This window comes from Teleopsis dalmanni, chromosome 1, assembly GCF_002237135.1.
Source record: "Teleopsis dalmanni isolate 2A chromosome 1, ASM223713v2, whole genome shotgun sequence".
NCBI classification, from domain to species: Eukaryota; Metazoa; Arthropoda; class Insecta; order Diptera; family Diopsidae; genus Teleopsis; species Teleopsis dalmanni.
Window position 1 is genome coordinate 209,602,143 of NC_051846.1, and position 21,601 is coordinate 209,623,743.

The 21,601-nt window shown below is 28.2% G+C and overlaps 1 protein-coding gene across 2 annotated transcripts; it reads right to left on the reverse strand.

The window, feature by feature from the left end:
- Positions 1-10,871: 10,871 nt before the first annotated feature.
- LOC119671672 (hexokinase type 2) lies at positions 10,872-13,133 on the reverse strand. 2 transcript variants are annotated; one of them, XM_038082416.1, is made up of 2 exons: positions 11,378-13,133; positions 10,872-11,050 (listed from the first exon to the last, which is right to left on the reverse strand). In XM_038082416.1, exons 1-2 carry the CDS (start codon positions 13,060-13,062, stop codon positions 11,029-11,031), a joined length of 1,707 nt encoding a protein of 568 aa, XP_037938344.1. In that variant the 5' UTR covers positions 13,063-13,133; the 3' UTR covers positions 10,872-11,028. The 2 variants fall into 2 exon arrangements, with proteins under 2 accessions (XP_037938344.1, XP_037938345.1); XM_038082417.1 differs by having other exon boundaries at positions 10,872-11,258.
- Positions 13,134-21,601: the final 8,468 nt, after the last annotated feature.

Here is a 21,601-nt window from a genome sequence, read left to right on the forward strand (position 1 = left end):
GCAAATTAATTTAAAAAATGCGTTGTAACTTTTATACTCAGATGCGCCCTCCCATTTGATTGTTACATACGTCAAACTATTGGTAATCGATAGATCATGTTTATTGCATTCTCTACGGAATGCAAATAGTATAGTTAGTTACTTAGTTCTGTTTGATTAGTTATTGTCTCCAGCTCTGTTATACTTTGACACGAGCCTTTAAACTGATAATTAATTCATCTTTACTTACATTCATATTCGTATTAATCAGAGTATTGAAAATATCGTCATACGATATACGACTATACACATGAATATCTACAAACATTGAAAAAATTAGCATGCATTGATTAAAATAAAAAATAAATTATAATGTAAAATTTATTTTTTCGATTATGAAAAATTTGTATTGTTTTTTTTTGTTTTCTATAATATTTTCAGATAATATTTTAATTCAATAATATTTTCAAATAGTTTTCTACAGAAAATTTTTCGTATTATTATTTATTTGTTTTTATTGCTGCTAACTAGCACTTTTTTTAATCTTACATATATCATTTTTCATTTTTTAGTGCTATTATGTTGCATTTTGACTGTTGTTTTCTTTCCTCTATTTGATGTAGTCTCATTAAATAAGCCGACAATAAAAATTTTGTTTATACATAATACATTTATTATATTTACGCTAAAATTCAGGCTGCGTGCATGGTTGAAGTGAGAGAGTTTACTTCGTAGTATGAATCAAATAAAAATACATCTTAATGTTAGACGTATTTTTTTCAGTTGTATTTCATTGAAACATAAAACTGTCCTCAACTAAGTAAGCCCATTTTATGGTAGCAACATTTATAATGTCTGTCTTTATTACTTTAGTATATTATGTTGAGGATATTGTTTTTACTTTAAATATTTATTATGTTTTATAACTATTATGTAGCATCACACTATTAAGCAGCTTTAAAAGTTATTTACGTTACTTTAGCGGTATATTATCTATTTATTATAAGAGTAAAATAAGCAGATTCGAAAGTAATGAGCGGAACTAGCTTTTCTTAGACGAATAACTTCGGGAGTCCCGACGAGTCCCGACCGCTACTAAAATCATAAGAAAGAAATCAATCGTCTTATATACTCCAATCATTAATAATAATAATAGTAGTTATGTTTGTCAATATGAACTTCACTGCGTGTGAGTTATATTAATTACTTGAAAAAAATAACAAAGAAATAATAAATATAAATAATAATATAATATTATAATACATTAGGAATAAAAAACAACAAAATTGCCAGTAATTTAAAAAAATTCGACCAACATAAATTATGTTAAGTGTGACGTTGGTTTAGTCAATTAACGAGTCTGGATTTTAAATTTGACAGGTTTTGATTCAAAAGTTACATATTTCAACAGATCATTGACGATGGTTATTTGGAAATATTTTAATAAACGCTATATGTGAGATTAAGTTGAAGTCTTCTGTACTAAAACTTACTTAGGTACAAATAATGGTCCGTTTTGATGCTACGGATGAATCATCGTCCGTTCGCCAGACCCAAGGAACCACTTCAAAGGAAGAAGTCCCAAATATCTAGTAAGAAGACTCGACTCCCTATTTCCAATAGAAATAAACCAACTTGCTAAGTCTATGAACTGGGCTATGTCCTTAAGTTTAAAGGAAGACAGCTCAGATGAAAGTCTAAGGAAAATTGATAGTTTGTTTATTGCAAGTATTATAGATTTAAAACTAGATTCAACTCAGAGAACTCTGCTAAGCTATAGTTAAGCTATAAATCAACTAAATTCGAAATAATTAAGCTGTAAGAAACATTCAAAACACTTTACAACCAAATGAGCACTTCGATCTTCCATCTGAAAGTTTCTCTTAATTTTTGAAAAGTCTAACACACAGTATTGTGAGAAACACTTTATCATCTTAAGCGTATATAGAATGTTAGAACTTATCTGGAGTAATTTAGGTGCATTACTTAAAGAGTGGCAGCACAGTGTAAATTGTGTAAATTTCTGTAACTTTAATCGTTACTTAAACTGTTATTACAAGATCTATGTAATATCGTTTTATCAATCTGATTTGCATTAGTCACAGACTACTGGTTAGTTATAACAACAGAGAACCAAGGAAGGTGGTTTGCATAAAAGACCTTTACAATATACATAGACAAAGTTTATGTGTACAATCTGAATTCTATTATTCGAGTCACTATACTATTTCTTTCACTAGTTCTTTTTACCCTATTTATATGTAAGTTATTTATATGGCAATAATCGTTCTGTAGACCACCTGAAAAGCCCAATAGATCTACCAAAAATGTACAGTACATAGAAAACAAATTTGTGGTGACTTTAGGTAATGGATGGATTCAATTGTAATTGCAACTGTGCCGCTCTGTTACTCGTACAGATGCAATAGCTTAAATATTTTATAATTATTTTGTATTACGTATAGCTGTGAAGACTTTAATTATTTTAAATTAACAAAACGTAATTAATATTGTTTTCGCAAACTTTTTAATGCACGTTTATTGTCAGATTTACTGATACATCACTGAAATGCTTCAATGCCCAATACATATAGCAAATTTTAATTACTCCACAATGAGTGAAAAAAAGTAAAATAATTAAAGTGATTAAGTTTAAACAGCTGATAAGAGCAGTTTATTTGTTTTTTAATAAACGTAATTTCTTAAATTATTTTTTTCTAGAAATTTAGTATGATGTGGTATGTATTTCACATATAACATTCACATATATATAACGCAGAAGGTGATTTTGTCACGCTATTAACCGCAAAAAAAAAAAAATTATAAAAATTAAACAAATAATAACCTATTTTCAAAATTAATATTTATTATGGAGGCTCAGCCTGGATTACGTTTTCGGCATATAGTATTTATGTATATTAGTGTCTGAAATATATCTACAGTAGACGGTGCTATATATAGATACGCTCGTTCGATATACTCGTATTTCAGGTTCATAGGTGCAAAATATATAAACATATACTTAAATATTCACGTACTCATGATTGTTTCTATCTATTATCAATTCATAAATATACAAAAAGCTGAGGCCACTTATCATATTTTTTTATGTTTTTTTTTTTTGCAATATAAATAAATACTCATTGGAGGTGTGGCGCAATTTGAATACGTTATGAATTATTGTATTATTTTTTATATATATTATTTGTTTATATTTTATTTCATCTATCATTTGATAGATTGCAATTTACTTAAATTGATTTAAAGTAATTTTGCTCTCTTTGTTTACATAATATTGCATTTCTTCCTTTCATTAGAGAAAGTCAATGTCAACAAAAATATCTTCTTTTCCTTATACAATAATTATAATGTACATATATTCAATTTTTGCACAGATATCCGGTATTTTCTATATACTCAGCATACGCAACACATATGCATAAATTAAATAAAAATAATTTCTTAAAAGCTGTTTAGATTTAGAAATCAAATAAAATATAATTTTAGATATTGTTATTTCGGTGGAAAATAAAATAAATTTTTTAACCCTTTAGGTGCCGAAAAACGATTTCGTTCAAGATAGAAAACTGCGTAGTCTAAATAAAGCGAAAGACGTTAGAGGAGAAGCCATAGTTTTATAAGTACACTTTGAACAAAGAACCTAAAAATAAATCATAAATTTAGCAGATGTACCATTTATAAATCTTAGATGAGCGCATATAAACAAAAATATTGAAATAAAAATCTAATCATGTGGTTGTTGAGATATTTTATTACAATTCCGATGGACTGAAGTAATCAAAACAGCAAATATTTGCTGCCAATATATTCGATATATTTTTAAATAATCTCAAAATTTTATGAATGGAAACCTTTTATTGGAATTTTTGCAACTCATTGCTCAAAGTTTATTTAACATTTAGTATTACTAACGCTTTAATCTTATTATTACTAAAAAATGTATTTATTCGATTAAAATACAATTGAAGTCATAGCAAATAATGTATAAAATTCTCACTAATTATATGGAAAAAATGCTAAAATTACTTACACAGCTCAGTGACCCCTTATAAAGAGTCTACACTAAATAGATTGATATTGAAGTTAGAGTTTCTTTAGTTTTAGAATAAATACTCACTTACCATCTCCTTCATTATCGATATAAATGGTGTTCTTTTCGACGCAGTTCTTGTGATCATTCCACTTATATCCAACACCATTAATATCTTATATATAATTTTTTATATCTTATTAAGAAATAGTCTATATTAAATATCTTGCAATTGAAGTTAGAGTTTATTTTATTTTAAAATAAATACTCAGCGTAATTTACTTATTTACCACCTTCTTTACTATCAATATAAATGGTGTTATTTTCGATGCAGTTCTTGCGATCATTCCACTTATATTTGACACCATCAATTTCTTTATCAACAATACATCTTCATCCGCACCACTTTTTTTCGTAATAATGCTGCTAAGGTAATCTATAGATTTTACACATTCTATAATGACATCATCAGAAGAAACATTCGCCGATTCCTACGATGGTGCGGCATATCAGCTGTATTGGTTTTGAAATTGTGCTGGAAATATAAACTTCAGTTATTTAAAAAACAAATACCTTTAGCATATTCCACATATTTAAGTTATTGGAAAGAAGACCACATATTACCGTATCTACCTTTCATGTAATTCTGATCATTTTATCGATTACTCATTTTATCGAAATAAAATGAGGAAAGTACGTAGCTGTTGTCGGACACCACTACTGACTAACATGGGCGTACCCATGGTCGAAATTAGGGGGGTAGGGGCTCTGATATTTTTCTTGTAAACATTAAATTTTTTTTCAAAACAATAATAACATTTTGAAATGTAGGAGATTATATGTCTTACGTTAGATCGAAGCTGCTGCTTCCAACGATAAAAAAATGTTCTTAAAAATATAGCGCCACGACAAATTCTTAAGTCTTAAGCAACACATTCTACATCACATTCTTGGATTTCATGCCAAAACATTACAGTGGTTTGCACTTCATTTACTACTTGTGTTTGTCATTTGTTATCTGGTAACTTCACTCGTCTGTCCTTTTGAGAATTCCAGGTGTAAGCCTTGCTTTTAATATCATTGTAGATTGTGTGATGAATCGAGTTCCAGATACGTAGAAATTTCGTTCGCTCTAAAATACGTTCTTTGGATACACACTATCACAGTATATATTAAATTGATTTTCAGTTCATATTTCTAAGAACATACCTATTTCTAATATCTGGCATTTTTAAGATTTCCGTATGTTTTGTATAGGTTTCCGTATACTAATCAGTATTCCTAAGTACTTGTTCTCTAAACTGGAGATCATACTATCCTAAGTTGTAACACCTCGTTTTCGAGTAAAATGTCCTTTAATCCCATTAGTCAGCTGAGCGCTTTGACAGCGGTATCATTGTTTACCGAAGAAGCCGTGAAGGGCATTGATAGCTCATCTTTTTACATTGCCATGTCATTGGAAGTGTGTCTTGCGAAATATATTAACCATTTTACTGAGTTCTTGATTTGATCAAATTAAATTTTTTATTGCTTATTTTATGAATGTAATTTTTCTAATAATTTCAATACAATATAAATTAAGTGCAATGTAAACAATAGAATATAACCATTAAATTGAAGTCATTATTTTAATTTATTGTTCACACTACAACAAAGTAATCTAAAATTTTTTTTTGTTATTCATTCAAATTCTAGACTTTTAAGAAATTTAATCTATTTTAGAAATAATTCATTTTTTAAATTAAAAACAAATAAATTTGTTGTATCTGTTCTAATGACTTTTTCAGATTATTCGAAATAAATAACAAAATTAACCTCAGTGTGAGAAGAAAACTGAATTGTCAACTTATCTGCGGTCAAACACAACAATTCTACGTATATAATTTGCTTTATAATTTTTCTTGGGATTTTTTTGTAAATATTTTTATATTAATTCACAGAATTAATCACTTTAAAAATAAATAATAAACATTTAAATCTGAAACGTGATTTATTTTATATGAAACAGAACCTTTGGGATTTTTATGGCCAAGTATAATTAAAAAATACAAATGTTTATAATATTGTTTGTTAATGTAGTAAAAAAATTATATATTCTGACCACTTGAGGTATTATAGTATAGTATTGTAAAACAATCAATAATAAAAATTAATAAAATCTTTTTGTCTAAAGGAGCTCATATATTTTATATGTAGTAAGTCAAATAGAAGTTAAAAATTTGAAATTTATTCATAAATATATAATTTATTGCGACTTTAAGAATAATCGAAACATGTGATAGAACTTATTAAAGTTTCATTAATCATCATGTTATTATTTCTTGTTATTATTAAAGTTTAAGTTAAGAAGATTGCAATACAAAGGTAGTTTGTAGCTAACTACAATTGATGACTACAGTAGTTGACTACAGTAGAAGACTGCAATAGTTTGATTACAGTAATTGATTACAGTAGTTGATAACAGTAATTGACTACAGTAGTTGACTTCAACACTTAACTGCAGTAGTTGACTACAATAGTTGACTACAGTAATTAACTGCAATAGTTGACTACAATAGTTGACTACAGTAGTTGACTACAGTAGTTGACTGCAATAGTTGACTACAATAGTTGACTGCAATAGTTGACTACAAGAGTTGACTACAGTAGTTGACTACAATAGTTGACTACAATAGTTGACTACAGTAGTTGACTACAATAGTTGACTACAATAGTTGACTACAGTAGTTGACTACAATAGTTGACTACATTGGTAGACTACAATAGTTGATTAGAGTAGTTGACTACAATAGTTGACTACATTAGTTAACTACAATAGTTGTCTACAGTAGTTAACTACAATAGTTGACTATAGTAACTGAATACAATAGTTGACTACAGTAGTTGACTACAATAGTTGACTACAATAGTTGACTACAACACTTGACTACAGTAGTCGACTACAGCAGTTAACTGTAGTTGACTACAATAGTTTACTACAATAGTTGACTACAGTAGTTGACTACAGTAGTTGACTACAATAGTTGACTACAGTAGTTGACTACAATAGTTGACTACAGTAGTTGACTACATTAGTTGACTACAATAGTTGACTACAGTAGTTGACTACAATAGTTGACTACAGTAGTTGACTACAGTAATTGACTACAGTAGCTTACGTTATACAACTCTGTACAAACATTGTTAATAGCAGAATGGAAAAAAACCTATATAATAAAGTAATTGAAGTTATACTTAACTTTATTCGAAGAAATCTTTAGTTTAAATGCTTGTAAAACATCTTCCATTTAGTGCAACATCCTTTCATTGTCTATTAAAAATTTAACCTTAATGTGTTGAGAATAATTAAATTTATACGTATATGTATAAGTCTTAAATTGTTTATTTAAATTAATTTGAATGAATATGTTTGGGCTACAAGTCCATTTAAGTTGGCAAATATGCTTTCAAAGTAGTTTGTCGAGCGAGAAGGGCGAGCAGCTTTTAAATCATTTAAAGTGTTTTTTTCTACACAAATCAATTTATTGCCAGAAGCATGAGTCTTCCGAATACCATGTGTCGGTAATTGAAAGGTCAAAAGAAATTTTCGCACAAAAAAACACCATTTGAATGAAACAATTCCAAGTCATTTAGATCTCAGCTATAAATTGTCTATTAAGAGTTGCCATATAAGCGCTGCTTCATGCTGAATAGTACCAATTCCGTCCACTTCAAACAGGTTCCATGTATTATCACTTGACTTTAACTGAACTTTTTTTTGATTAAAAACAAGAAAATATTTAATTCGATTTAAATACTCGTAATATAAATATGCATAAAAATACGAGTATGAGTATATTAAGAGCTGAATAGCAGCGTTTAATTAAGAGACTCGTTGATAATGCATTGACTCTGAAAAAAATTTACGCGCCCCATTATTATTTAATAGAACTTTTTACGACTATTTCAAGGCCTAGACAAGTAATCCGAAGCAATATGAGACTTGGATTCATTTTTAATTTAAATTATAAAATGAAACTATCTCATTCAAATATTCTTAGTGCACCGAGCTATCAACTGTTCTGCTTACTCGTGCCTACTTAGTCACAGCATAGGCAATCCGCCAATATTCCTACCAGACTGTAAAAAATATTTTATATACGCTTTTTGCTTTTGATAAGAATTTAAAATAAAATCAAAATCTTGATTATTAAAAATTTTTTAAATTTTTAACGAGAAGAAAAAACGTGTTTATTTAAATTTTATTAAAACTTTTTTCCACTTTGATTCACGTTTTTCTTCGTATATGTATACATCGTATATGTTATATGCATTTTATTTTTATTTTTTTATTATTAAAACAAGTTGCATAAATTAAGTCTATAAAAAATCAAATTTGTAAATTTTAAAAGATACATTTTACATACGAGTCGAGTCATGTGGCTTTAAGTGTGAATATTTAATTCTAGTTTTATATTTTGGTTTAGATTTGTGGGTTTATCGTTTCTCTAGGGAAGTACTTCTCTATGCAACAACCTCAAATTGTTCAATACAAACCACTTCGCATAACATAATAATTACTAGAATTCATTTAAATTTGGTCAGGTTTTCTCTTGTCATAAATAGATTTTCCCTTTCTTTGTTGCTCAAGAAAAATTTAATATTTAATTTAGCGTTTAATTATAATTGCAAAAATTCCTATAAATGTGATTGTTACGATTACTTTGCGAATATATTTACACTTTTTACACTTTTTACCCTTTATATTGATTTATTTAATTTATTTATAGTTATTAATAGTAAAATCCAAAGAGTTTACTTTGAAAAATTCTTTTTGAATGAATAATTTTTTAAATATACATTTATATTAATAATTAGCATTCGTTAATTAGATGGATCATTGGCTTCCCTTAAATTAATTATCATATAAATGAGATCATTTAATATGATATTTTATGAATAATCGAATCAATTGTAATTGCCGCTTTACCAAGATAGTTGAAGTAGTTTAGTTCCGATTAACTGCTGTATATCGAAAGAATTCATCTGAAAAAAAAACTATTTCCATAACGCCTTTAATCGACGATATGTGAGTCAAAATTTTAATCTAAAGACTCTAAAATTTGTTTTAGAGCAAATAAGATGACCTGTAAGAATGATCTTTTTATGTTTTTGATGAAACACTGAATATCTTTAATTATCAAAGTTAGTAATAATAATCACATAATATCTAAATAGGCTTTGACACTGTGAATTGTGTTTTAAGTATTAATTTTGGTGGATTCATTTTTAAGGCCACACTGAATAAGTACAAATAGCTATAGATAATATCTATAGAATACAAATACAAATAGCTATAGATAATATCTATAGCTATAATATAGATAATATCTATAGCTATTTGTATCTATATCTATTAGCTATGTAACAGAATTCATGTTGGAGGGCGTTAGATTTATTAAAAAATTTAGTTCATAACATCATCTCGACTCTAGGAAACCCTTCTTATGTATTAAATAAAATTGCTACAAATTGACTATACCAATCTATACAAATTCTATATTAATATGACCCTGTATAAACTGTTAAAAAAATTACCATGTTTTTGTATGATTTTGTTATTGTCTTAATGGAATAAATAATTTTTAAGTAAATTTTATAATTAAGAAAAAAAATGTTTATTAAACAATCGGCTGTTCTGGCAATCGCAATTGATGGCAAAACTTAATACTTTTTAAATTGTTTTTTTTTTCTTTTAATTGTCATCAATTTCAGTATTTACGTAGTGTTTTAGACGATTTTTTAATAATTTTTAATAAAAACGAAATTTTATTTTATTCTTTCAAGGAACTTCAATTCTCAAAAACGTTCGTTTTCAATCAACTTTTGTTGCTTCTGGTTCGCATGTGGTGAAATAATGATAAAAAAAATTAGAAAATTCTTTGTTTTTAATATTGTTTATTACACTTTTACTAAATTCAATAATTTATTGCGTATAGTTTTTGTTTTTTGTATATAATTAATAATTTTTCTGTTTTTACTTTTTAAGTAATATTTTCAGTGTTTTCTTCACTTTCCGATCATCAATATGATCAACATATACTTATTGGCTTAATAAAATTTACAATTTATTTAAATTATTATTAAGTAGTCAACTTTTTCATTATGCTATATAAATATAATTTTTCATTTATTATATAAATATATATAATTCAACAATATTATATAATTTTAAATAGTAATAATGATACTCGTTTGTGTAAATACATAAGTTAAACAAGAACTTTTGTTGTTGTTCGCAATTTTCATTTTTTTACACAGTTTAGTTGCTTCTCTCAGTTTTAAAATTGTTATTAATTTTTTTTATATATAGTTTTTACACACAATTTTACTAATAAAATTAAGCACTCATATTAAAAACAATTCACATACATAAATATATGTTTATATATTTAATTAAAATCAAACATACCAACAAAAAGACATAAAAATTTGTTTAGTTTTTCTGTCACAACTGTTTTTTTAGTTGTTGTTATTATTATTATTGTTGTTGTTGTTGCAGTTGTTTTTATTTTAATTTGCGTCTTACATTTTATTATTACAAAATAATAAAATACAATTAAAACAAAATGAAAACATTTAAAACAATTAAGTAAAATCTAAGGCCAATATAGAGAGAGTAAAATTATTTAATAAAAAATTATGTACTATGCTTTATTTATGTTTATATATAACTAAAAAATATTTATGTACATACAATTGTAATTAGTAAATGTAAAAATTTAAAAATTAGAAAAAAAACTTAAAAACTTAAAAGCTAAGAAAAATAAAAATAATAACAATAATAATAGTAGTTTTTACTTTTTCTTTCGCTATAAAAAATTATGTACTATGCTCTCAAATACAATATTGTTTTTACATATTTACATATGTAAATATCCTCTGTACGTGAGTGTGTGTGCGTTGCACTTACATAAGTAAAATTTACTAAAGGGCATTTATTTTGCTTCAAGCAATTCTTAAAGGACATGTCTTTTACAGCTAAAAATAAAAACGTTCATTCTCATCAATTTAACTATAAGTACCAATTTTTTATAAGTTCAAAATGATTTGTAATTAATTAATTTATAATAAATTCTTCTTCAATCAATAATAATTTGAGTAAATAATTTGAATGGTACTGTACTGTACGTACTGTACGATTTGCATTCAAGTTTTCATCATCAGTTTTCAGAGCATGACGCAATACCTAAAAATTGCTTAAAATTAATTCTTTCTCTTTTTTAGCATACAATATATTCAATTTTTGAAGGAAACTATTTTTAAAATAAACTATTTTTCTAATTAATTTTATACTTTGTTGCTTACTTTTTCACATTATCCTCTCTGCAGGCTACGGCCGCTACCAGCGCAGCACCACGTCCTGAACCATCTTCGGACAACATTAAATCAAAACTAATGCCAGGTTTCACCAGCTGAGAAATTTTTTCTACCATTAAATTGTGGAATTTGGGATGGAATCGATATACACTGCCGTCAACACCAACAGTTACGCTGGGCTCATCCATTTTATTGATTAGAGTGGCAAGGCCGCATGAAACTAAATGCGCTGCACGTTTCGACACACATTCGCAGATGTAGCGTACGTTGGCACAATCGTCATCTGTGGCATTATTCAAACCCAATTCCTCCAGTACTAGGCGGCAATTGGTGTATGTGCCAGGCTCATCAGCTTCGATTTCTGATACATATTTTGTAAAGAATTGACCGCGTGTCATCAGCACATCAGAGTTCTGTCCTCGGAATAGCACACCAGCTTTAACCATTTTTACAATAACCAATCGTACCAATTCACCCATATACATGCCGGAAATCATTTTCTCAAACACTTGTTTACCTGGATTGATTGAGTGTGAATCTACTTCTTCATCGAATTCCGTACGCACAAAGTTAAGTGCGCCATTATCGCCGAAGGCACCCCATTCAGTATTGATTAGTACATGTGGTTTGCCGTTGTCTTCACCGTCATACAATTCAACTTCCTCAACACGCTCAACGTAACAAACATTACAGCCGGTACCAACAATCAAACCAATTTTGCAGTTATGATTTTTCCATGCACATGACATGAGCGTACCAGTGGTATCATTTAGTATAGCACATACATCGATCTGCACATCTCCACGCCGCGCTATAGCATCTTTTAATAATTGCACAACATCTTCATTCACTACACCAGAACAATCGAAACCTTTTGTCCAAGTCACGAGTAGGCCTTTTGTCAAGCCCAACTGCAGTAACGGAAATGAAAAAGTGAAACCCAGAGGCAACCGCTCCTTGTAAACATTGTGTTCAGACATAAAATTGGCCAAACATTCAGCAATGTGATCGAACAGTTGTTGACCCGAACCCAACATTATATGTTGTGGAATTGCGTATATGCGTGATTCCATTTGAAAATCATGATCCTCTTTCAATTGTATAAGCAATACACGGAAATTGGTGCCGCCAAGGTCAAGTGCTAAGAATTTTCCACGTTCATTGCCATTTGGCAGATCTTGTACGTACGTAACGAAGCACTTGACATTCGCCTTGTCGTGTGTGTCCTTACGTAAACCTTTTTTGACTTCGTGCAAAATACGATAGTTGAGTTCGAGTATTTGCTCATCTGTGAGTATTAATTGCTGACATAATTCGTGAACCATTTTGTATTTTTCCGCTACACTTGCGTTAGCGTAAGGCGGTATTTCTTCAGGTGTTGGTGATGTTGCTTGCACTGACTTATATGATAAACTGGATGCAATGACTGGGGTGCCGTTGGCACTTACACCAGCGTGGCTAAGTATTCGAGCGTTGTCTGTTTCGTCTCTGGTCGCGTTGGGGCAGCTTTCGTTGCAAATGCAATTCTTCACAGATTTTGTGCCGTTGCTTTGGATGTGATCAATGGGAACTTTGTTGTTTGCCATTGCAGTTGACTTTGTTGCGACATTACAACAGCCATTGGTACTATTAATAGATACGTTTTGCATAGCGCCATTCAAATCTTTATCCATTTTTAATATAGTTTTACTAATTGTAGTTTTGCGCACAAAAAAAAAATTTATTTATACCAAAAAATGTTTTTTTTTTCTCTTTTATTTTTTGTCTTTTTTATGTTTATAGTTTTTACTTTACACTTTTCGCAGCTTTCAGTTTTCAGTTTTTTATTTTAGTATTTTAGTATTTGCAAATTTATTTTTCGCAAAAGTTTTTCTTTTAGTTTTAGTTTTGGTTTTGGTTTTTATTTAATTTTCACACTTTTCGTATTTAAAAGCTCTTTGTATTCTGTATTCTGTATTCTTTTGTTTAAAAACAATTTTCATAAATGCACAAACTGAATGCTTGATTTTCCTTCTACAACTGTTATTCAATGTCTGAAAGCGTATAAATTTTTAGTTTATTTCCCGCTTGCCATCCGTTGTGTTTAAACGCTTGCTTCGGAATCAAATCGCTTTGCTGCTGTTTCAGTTCAGTATGTTGTCGTGTACTTTAGAGGAACCTTGAAGGTCAAAATTGTCAATTAGTATATGCTGGTAAAGAGAATGGAGAAAATATTTTCTATACTATATATGCATATATACGTATATATCTGGTATACACGCTAAACGCAAATAAATGCTTACGCGCTAAAGCTTACACTGACTAATATATATCAAATACTAACCTGCTTCACTGTTATACTGTTATAACAGTTAATATTCGTACGTATAAGCGTTTGAGCGTTTGCTGTAACGGTATAAGATATACCGGGAGGTGTGGTGCGTTCTGAGAGAGCGTTGTGTGAAGTACAGAGCACACAAAATCCAATAAGGCTGGAGTGTATAAATGGTTATCTGAAAAGTCTTCTCACTTCTGTTTATGGCTTATCTACTATGTACAATTGTAGTTGTTTGGGGCTCGTCAATAATTTTGTTGTTGGACTTGTTTCAAAAGTGCTTTCTGCGTTTGTATTGGGGTTCGTGCGTGCATGTAGTAAGAAAACAGCAACAGCAACAACAAAACGATAATCGAATACGTGCCTCTTAACACTGCACACTCACTTCAAATCAATGGAATTTTGTTGAAATAACAAAACTTGTTTCTTTAACGTTTTCTTCAATTTTATTTTGCAACCCGTAATTTGCATTCGTTTTCTTCAGTATTTTTTTTTTTTTTGCGCGGCACGTTATATCTGCAATAATTTCAAATAACGAACTCGATCTTGTGCGCAATAAACCTCTTCCTACGGGTGCTTGTTGTAAACTGAAACGTAAGAAAATATTTTGCTGATTTGGGTTTTGAAAGTATGAATTTGGGTTGTGTGGCATGTGTTAAAGCACTACAAAATCATAAGCGGTTAAGTTGGCACTTGAAGATAAATTTTTATGCTTCTAAAGACTGGTTTCGTTCTGTGCTAATGAATGAAGAAATTTCAATGATTTTTTATGTATTAGTAAAAGTACTAATAATTATTGTTAGTCATGTGGTTTGTTAGTATTGTTATCAAATTATGCAAAATTATCTACTCAGAGCTACATTCATACATATATGAGTTTGTATAATTCTTATCATGTATACAAAAGAGATAACGGCTAACAAGATAACAAATAACTATTAACGATGACTCAGCTGTTGGTATGGTCAATTAGCTACGCACTGCGGGTACAGAGATATATTTCCTGTTAGAGATAAGCTGTAGTTGTGCGAGTCTATGAACACTATTAATAGCAAAGTTAATCCTTTACACACAGCTATTAGTTGCACGAGTCTGTAATATACAAAATTAATCCCTTAATCTCAGAAGTGTACAATAGAAATCACTTGCTAAAAATGATCTTAACAAATTTCATAGTGGAGCAGTAACTAATTATATGTAGAAAAACATTGAAAATTAATATGACATTCCGTTTCAGTTTATTACATATATCTATGTATAAAACTCTAATCTGCTTAAAGTTTTCTTAGATTCCGACATGGACGTAGTTAAGAAAGCATATGCGACGGTGGATTCCTCTAAATGTTATATACAAATTATTATTTCATAATATAAAGAGGTCCTATAGAAGATTGGACTCACCTAAATGCAATGTAAGGTGAACTAGTTGTACAGAAATAGCAGCTGAACTGTATACAATTGAAAATTTCAGTTGATTTGACGTTTTCTTTTGTTCCTCTAGTTTTATCTGCGGAAATATTTCTTTCACCATCAATATACTGTATTCTGGCGATGCCCATGGACTCCGTACTGAACTTTTAAGCTGATATGTGGTTTCAAAAACTTTCCTAATATTAACTATAATCTTAAATTATACTAATAATAACTTTGACGTCACTTTAATTGGCTCATTATGATTATGAGGCGCCTTATGCGTCAACATAGAAATAAATATCATTTTAATTGCTTAAAATGGTACAAGTACGTCAAAATTTCAAACCATTTTTTTTTCAATGAAATATATTCATATACTTTTATTTAGTTATTAAAAATTAACCTAAACAAGTCTCTGTACACGCCCCTGTATATGTGGTATTTCACTTCAGTTCTGAGAAAAAAAAGCGAAATAATAAAGAAGATAAACTTAACAATAAACGGTGTTAAGTATTTATTAAAAACTTATTTGTTAAGTAAACAGTCCTTCGTTTGATAAAATACCAATCTTCAACTGATCCATTCTAAAGGTGTCAACAGGTGTACTCGAACCATAAACCTGTGTAATGTAAATATGAAAACATTTTTAAATACATTTTTATTTTTAAAACAAATAAAATACTTCAAATTTGCAGATGTGTACGTGTACTTTAACACATATCCATTGACAAACGAAAATTTTCATTTGGTAAACGCACCATATGACTTTTTATGGTATGTAACGTAGGGTATATTCAAGACTCACAATTATCAATTCATAGGCCTAAACACTAAAAATCTGTTATACACATGCCAGAGCACGTTTCTTTTTATTTGCTTTTGGGTAAAGGTTTTTTTTTTGCCTCCTTACTCACGTTTTCTACAGATTTCACACGTTTTCGGTGTTGTTACAACATCACATTTTGATTCGCCGCAAACTACATGTGTCCTCTTTGCCTCTGCAACTACTTTTCCATAGTCAACTCTACATACATATATATATATATATATATACAGTGTACACAACCATAAATGTGTGCTTAATGTGTTTAAAATAGTATATAAAACAGTTGCATATAGAAGGCAAATAAATAAGTTGAGGGGCTCGTCACAAGCTCGTGTGTTAGTATTTGTGAATCGAATGTTTAGCACACAAAAAATAATAAATTCCTTAATTCTTTTTTTTTTGTTTTTTGTGTTTATACTTTGGACTTCTCATGGCATATTTTTTTTGTGTAAACACTGTATAGCAAGTTGATGACGTAGTTGAGATGTGTATGTATTTGTGTCTACAAAAGTGCACACTTCCGAAGTTGGTGTTCTATTCTTTGAATAATCAAATTCAAATTATCGCGCAATTACGAGTTCATGCCGTAGATTCGGTTATGTAAATACAATTGAGATTACACATAAACCAATCAATAATTATGGTTTACAAATATTTTATAATTACAATATATAATATGTGTATTGAAATATCGTAATTAGTTTTGCGGTTATGCGATATAAATACTTTTTAAAAAATAAAATATCTATAGACATATACATATGTATGTATACTTAGATACATACAAATGAAAACTGATCATAAATCAATTTGACTTTGATTGTCATATTTTTTTAGTCAAAACAAATATTTTATGATATTTTAAGCCGAATTGGCAATATATATTTATACATATTGTAGGTTTTCACGTGATATACAAATTATATGACGACAGTTTTTTGTTTTGTCTTTAAAAATGCGTCAATACACCCACCACATTGCGAATTTATGTAGTCGCTGTTTGTATCAGAAATAGATTTTCCCAATATAAATAATGGAAATGTACCAGAAATCGTTCGCACATTTTTATACAACACATACACATCAATATATATACATATATAAACACACATTTGGATTGCAGAAAAATTTTTTGGAACATGTGAAAATTAATGTCAAGCTTCAAAGAAGTTAAAAAAAATAAACACGCTAAATTCCCGCTAATTATATATTCTGGTCATATTGCCAGCAAAATTTAATATCCCATTATCGCACATTAATATCAAAATTAGTCTATGTTGAACTTTAAAAGCTACATTGTATTGGAGATGTTAAAGTGTTAATATCGTCATTAAAGCGGGTATTTTTTTCAAAAACTCTCTGATGATCGTAAATTTAATTCTTATATGGGGGAATACCCATGTAAATAGGATTGCCAAAAGGTTTGCAATTAAAAGAAATAAAGAATGCCTTACGTTTGAAAAACATATTAAACCGTAGCTATAACCGAATATACTAATTATTATTGGTTTATTATTTCTTTGTTTAATAATTGATCATTTGGCTTATTTACAAATCCATCTAACCTAAAATAAGTTTTATCATAATACGTTCGCTTAACAGAATCGTATATTATAATAAATGTTATTCATTGTAATAATAATTCAAAATTAACTGATTGTATACATATTCAAAAAAATAGTAAAATTTAAATTATAATAAATTCATGTTAGCTTAAATATACTCTAAGAAGAATCTGATTTTAGTCAGTAAAAATGAACTATCGTAATATAATTAACCCAAAAAAGTTTGTACCCTTAATAAGATTATCTTTTTAATTACTGTCAATTAGTCTATGCCACGATTATTATTTGAAATATTGATCATTCTTAATAATGATAACTCCACATCCATACCACATTATTTTTGCCTAATGCTCCCATGTTAATAAATATAGGCATTATTAAATATATTATTTGTTTTAATGAAATTAGTATCAGATTTGACAATTTTTGTTACTTTGTCATGCTCTACTTTAATATTGTTTTAATTTACTTTAAGTCATTTCTATAGAATTGTATGTTTTCTTCAGTGTATAAAGTACAACATATAGGATTTTCTCTAACCACCAACTCCCAAAAGCTTTAATATAAAAATAAAAGATTATTAATATATTATTTGCATATAAGAATGATTAAATTAGAATCGGTTAATAATGTTATATTTTAATTAGTAATTAAAAAAACTCACTCTGTTTTATAGTTCAATAAAATGTCATTAATTTTTTCAATAAAAATGCACAACTTTTGATTATTAATAAAAACCGGGTTATCTTTTTAATGTAAGCTTTGACCCCTTTTTAATTACTTCAGAGCATTAATATTAATATTTTAAATACACACGATTAATTACTAAAAAAAATTTGTAAACACTGTCGTTAATAGTTTATTCAGCAGTACAATGTATGGATTGTGTTGCGGTAAAGACGAAATCTCTTAAGAAACTAAAATTTGAAAAATACTTTTTTCCGATGCCAGTCTAATTTTGAAGATTTTTTATTAATGATCACTTCAAAAAATAAAAATTTTAAAAATAAAACAAAATTAGCACAAAAAAAGCTACTTAAATACATAAAAATATAAAACTATTTACCAACGTCTAAACATGCAAATATCTAAGATATGGAATGTGTCAAAAAGAGAAATAGATTTTATATGGCCATGACAATACATTGTACCCTACGAAAGGCATTACGAACTGATTGGTTTACTATTTGTTTCAAAAAAATATTATCAAACTAAAGAAGTTTAATATCCTTGATTAGTATCACTCATCTCGATAATCTCTTTTACTTTCAAAGCTCTTTTTATAATCTAAACTACCAATGTTTTGTATGAATAGATCCCAACCATATAGAGCAAAACCGATCAGTTATTCGAGGTTCCATTCTCGACACATTTTCGTTTTTACGTTTTCTTGCAGCATTTCGAAAAAAAATACATTATTTAACATTGTATCTTTTAAGATATCCCCTTCCTAGCTATATGCTTGTTACATACAAAAGTTATAAATGGTGTAGACTTTGTTCTTTTCCCTGGATATATTATAAATTGAATTTCATTAAGCTCAGATTAAATTGAAAATTTTTCGTCAATGAATATATATACTATGTTTATTTTTCTCAATCAGATCAAACTTTTAAAAGATTCATATGCCTTAAACATTACCTATTATTTTTATATCTCATAACAGTGTAGCAGCCTGACTGTAGATCAGTGCCTTCTTGATATTTACTACAACTGCTGAGTTTCAAAGTAAAGTGAATAACACCAATTGGATTTAACTACTCGAAAATAATGCACCAAACACATATCGTCAAAGAACGAGAAAACCACCCGGACTACCATAGCACATCAGTCTGGGAGTAGACCAGTGTTACTCTGGTCTACTTAATATTTACTACAACTGATCAATTTCAGCCAAAACCGAATGAGAATGAATCGTCATGTATCGGCAAAGCAAGGTAATAGTATCCCCGTTAAAATAACTTGGGATTGTAAGAAGAAAAAGGATTTCCATTCTCGTGAAACACTAATAAGATTTTAGTTCGTAAGGAAGATAAGTTGTTAAAGAATAAATCAATTACAGTAAATTTCAGACACTGTGTTTAAACTTTGAATAGTGAATCTATTTTTAAATTAGGTCCATTCGAAATTAATACTTAGAATACCATTGTTTTTATTTTAGGAGATCAATACTACTAAAATTCATCTTCTGGTGATAACTGTAGCGACGACTAAGCACGATCTCATTGTATTAAAATGCCGACTGTAGATACTTTCAAAACCTCACAGCAACACCGAGACTCTTATATTGCGGTTAGTTTATATGCTAATTTTATGCGTAGTTTTATAAAATACTTCGATTGGGATCTGCGTAAGATTCACATCTTCTAGTTCGAACCGCTTCTATATAAAAACGTCGAATAAATTTCACATATGGACTCTAGACTACAAAGATGTCTGTTTGAATATATTAATTTGCAATATATAAATTATTTTTTACGGGTATTTTTGTTTATTATGAATTTACTTTCAGTTTCACTGGAAATTAGTCGTTTTTTTATATTTAAACTTACGTTATCATTTATTAAAACATAGTTTTTTTTATTATAGGTAATGATCTATCTATCTATCGATTCATGAGGTCAATAATGTCTATTAATGTTATTTTTGCTTGAGTCGACAGACACAATAAAAGCCTTTATCAGCAATTTATTTCAGATTATTATTATTTTTTTTTATAAATTTGTTCCTAACTTGTTCATTTCATGTTCAAAGAAAAAAAGTTCAAAGAAATCCCTGAACCGCATTTTATGCATAATTAATTAAGAGCTGATAAGGCATAAAATAAAATAAGAAGGACTACATTTTTTGAATATTAAGAGAATTATACATATAGTTTTTAAATTGGTGTGTTAGTAACCATCCAGTTTCTTAAGCCGAAGTGGTTCTCTATCTGAACTTGTTTTCATAAATATGAAAAATTCCAGGAATACATGGGAGGTCGTTTTTTTTTATTGAATTGTAAAGTTGAAAGAAAAGTGCCCTTTTCACATGTACATTTATGAAGTGCGTTGTGTTAGAAGAATCAATTCATCGATTGTTTTTTTTCGGTTTTTTTAAAGTATATGAGTTATAACATAAAACTCGATTCATTTTTGGGCACAATTTATTTCTAAAGTGGACTGCAGTGGAAATTTATGTGTATACTATGCACCGATGGCGTTAATAGAACGTCTACTAACATTTTACTATGCATAAAGAATTTATATAAAATATTATAATAATATAAGTTATTAATATCATTTTTCGTTAGTTTTTATTGTAAGAAATGCAAGAAAAAAATTTTTCCTTTAACATAAAATATTTTATTAAATAATAAACATAATTGTAATATATATATATCTTAATCCATGAAACTATAGCAATATATATTTTATTCTACATTTTAATTCTATACTTTTTACATATCAGTGTTAACATTACGTATACTTTGAAGAATCTGTTATATAAAATTAATCTGTAGAAATTTGAAGTTATATTTTTTGTAGGTAAAAAAGATATAATTATAAAATTATTCACAAGCACATCATCAAATCTTAATAAGATTCGAAATTATAATAGTTTTTGTTACAACTGTAATTAAAATATTTAAGAAAGCCTTTATAAATTATTTCCTTATCTTTTATAAATTTTGGATTATTACTGGGCTTAGGTCGTTTATTTAACACATAAAATTATAAAAAAAATTTTAAATATTAGTATATATAAAAAGTTTTTTAAATAAAAATTTACACTTATTAAAGTTAAGTTAAAAAATGTGTTAAATGTATAATTATATTTTAATTTTTATAAAAAAACTATTTATCGTTTATATATAAATGATACCTATAGCCGGTATATATTACTATATAATATATTATTAGGCTGTCAAGTATTTTACTCTTAAGTTTAGTACATCTGCTTGAGAATTACATTCCAACAGATAGAATTAACCGGTCATGTAGAAGAAAGCTCTTCGAAATTGTATTAATTATTTATAACTAAACTTTCATGCGTAAATAAATATTATTTCAATAATTCGATTGACTGTTTTAATATAATTAAATTGTTGTTGT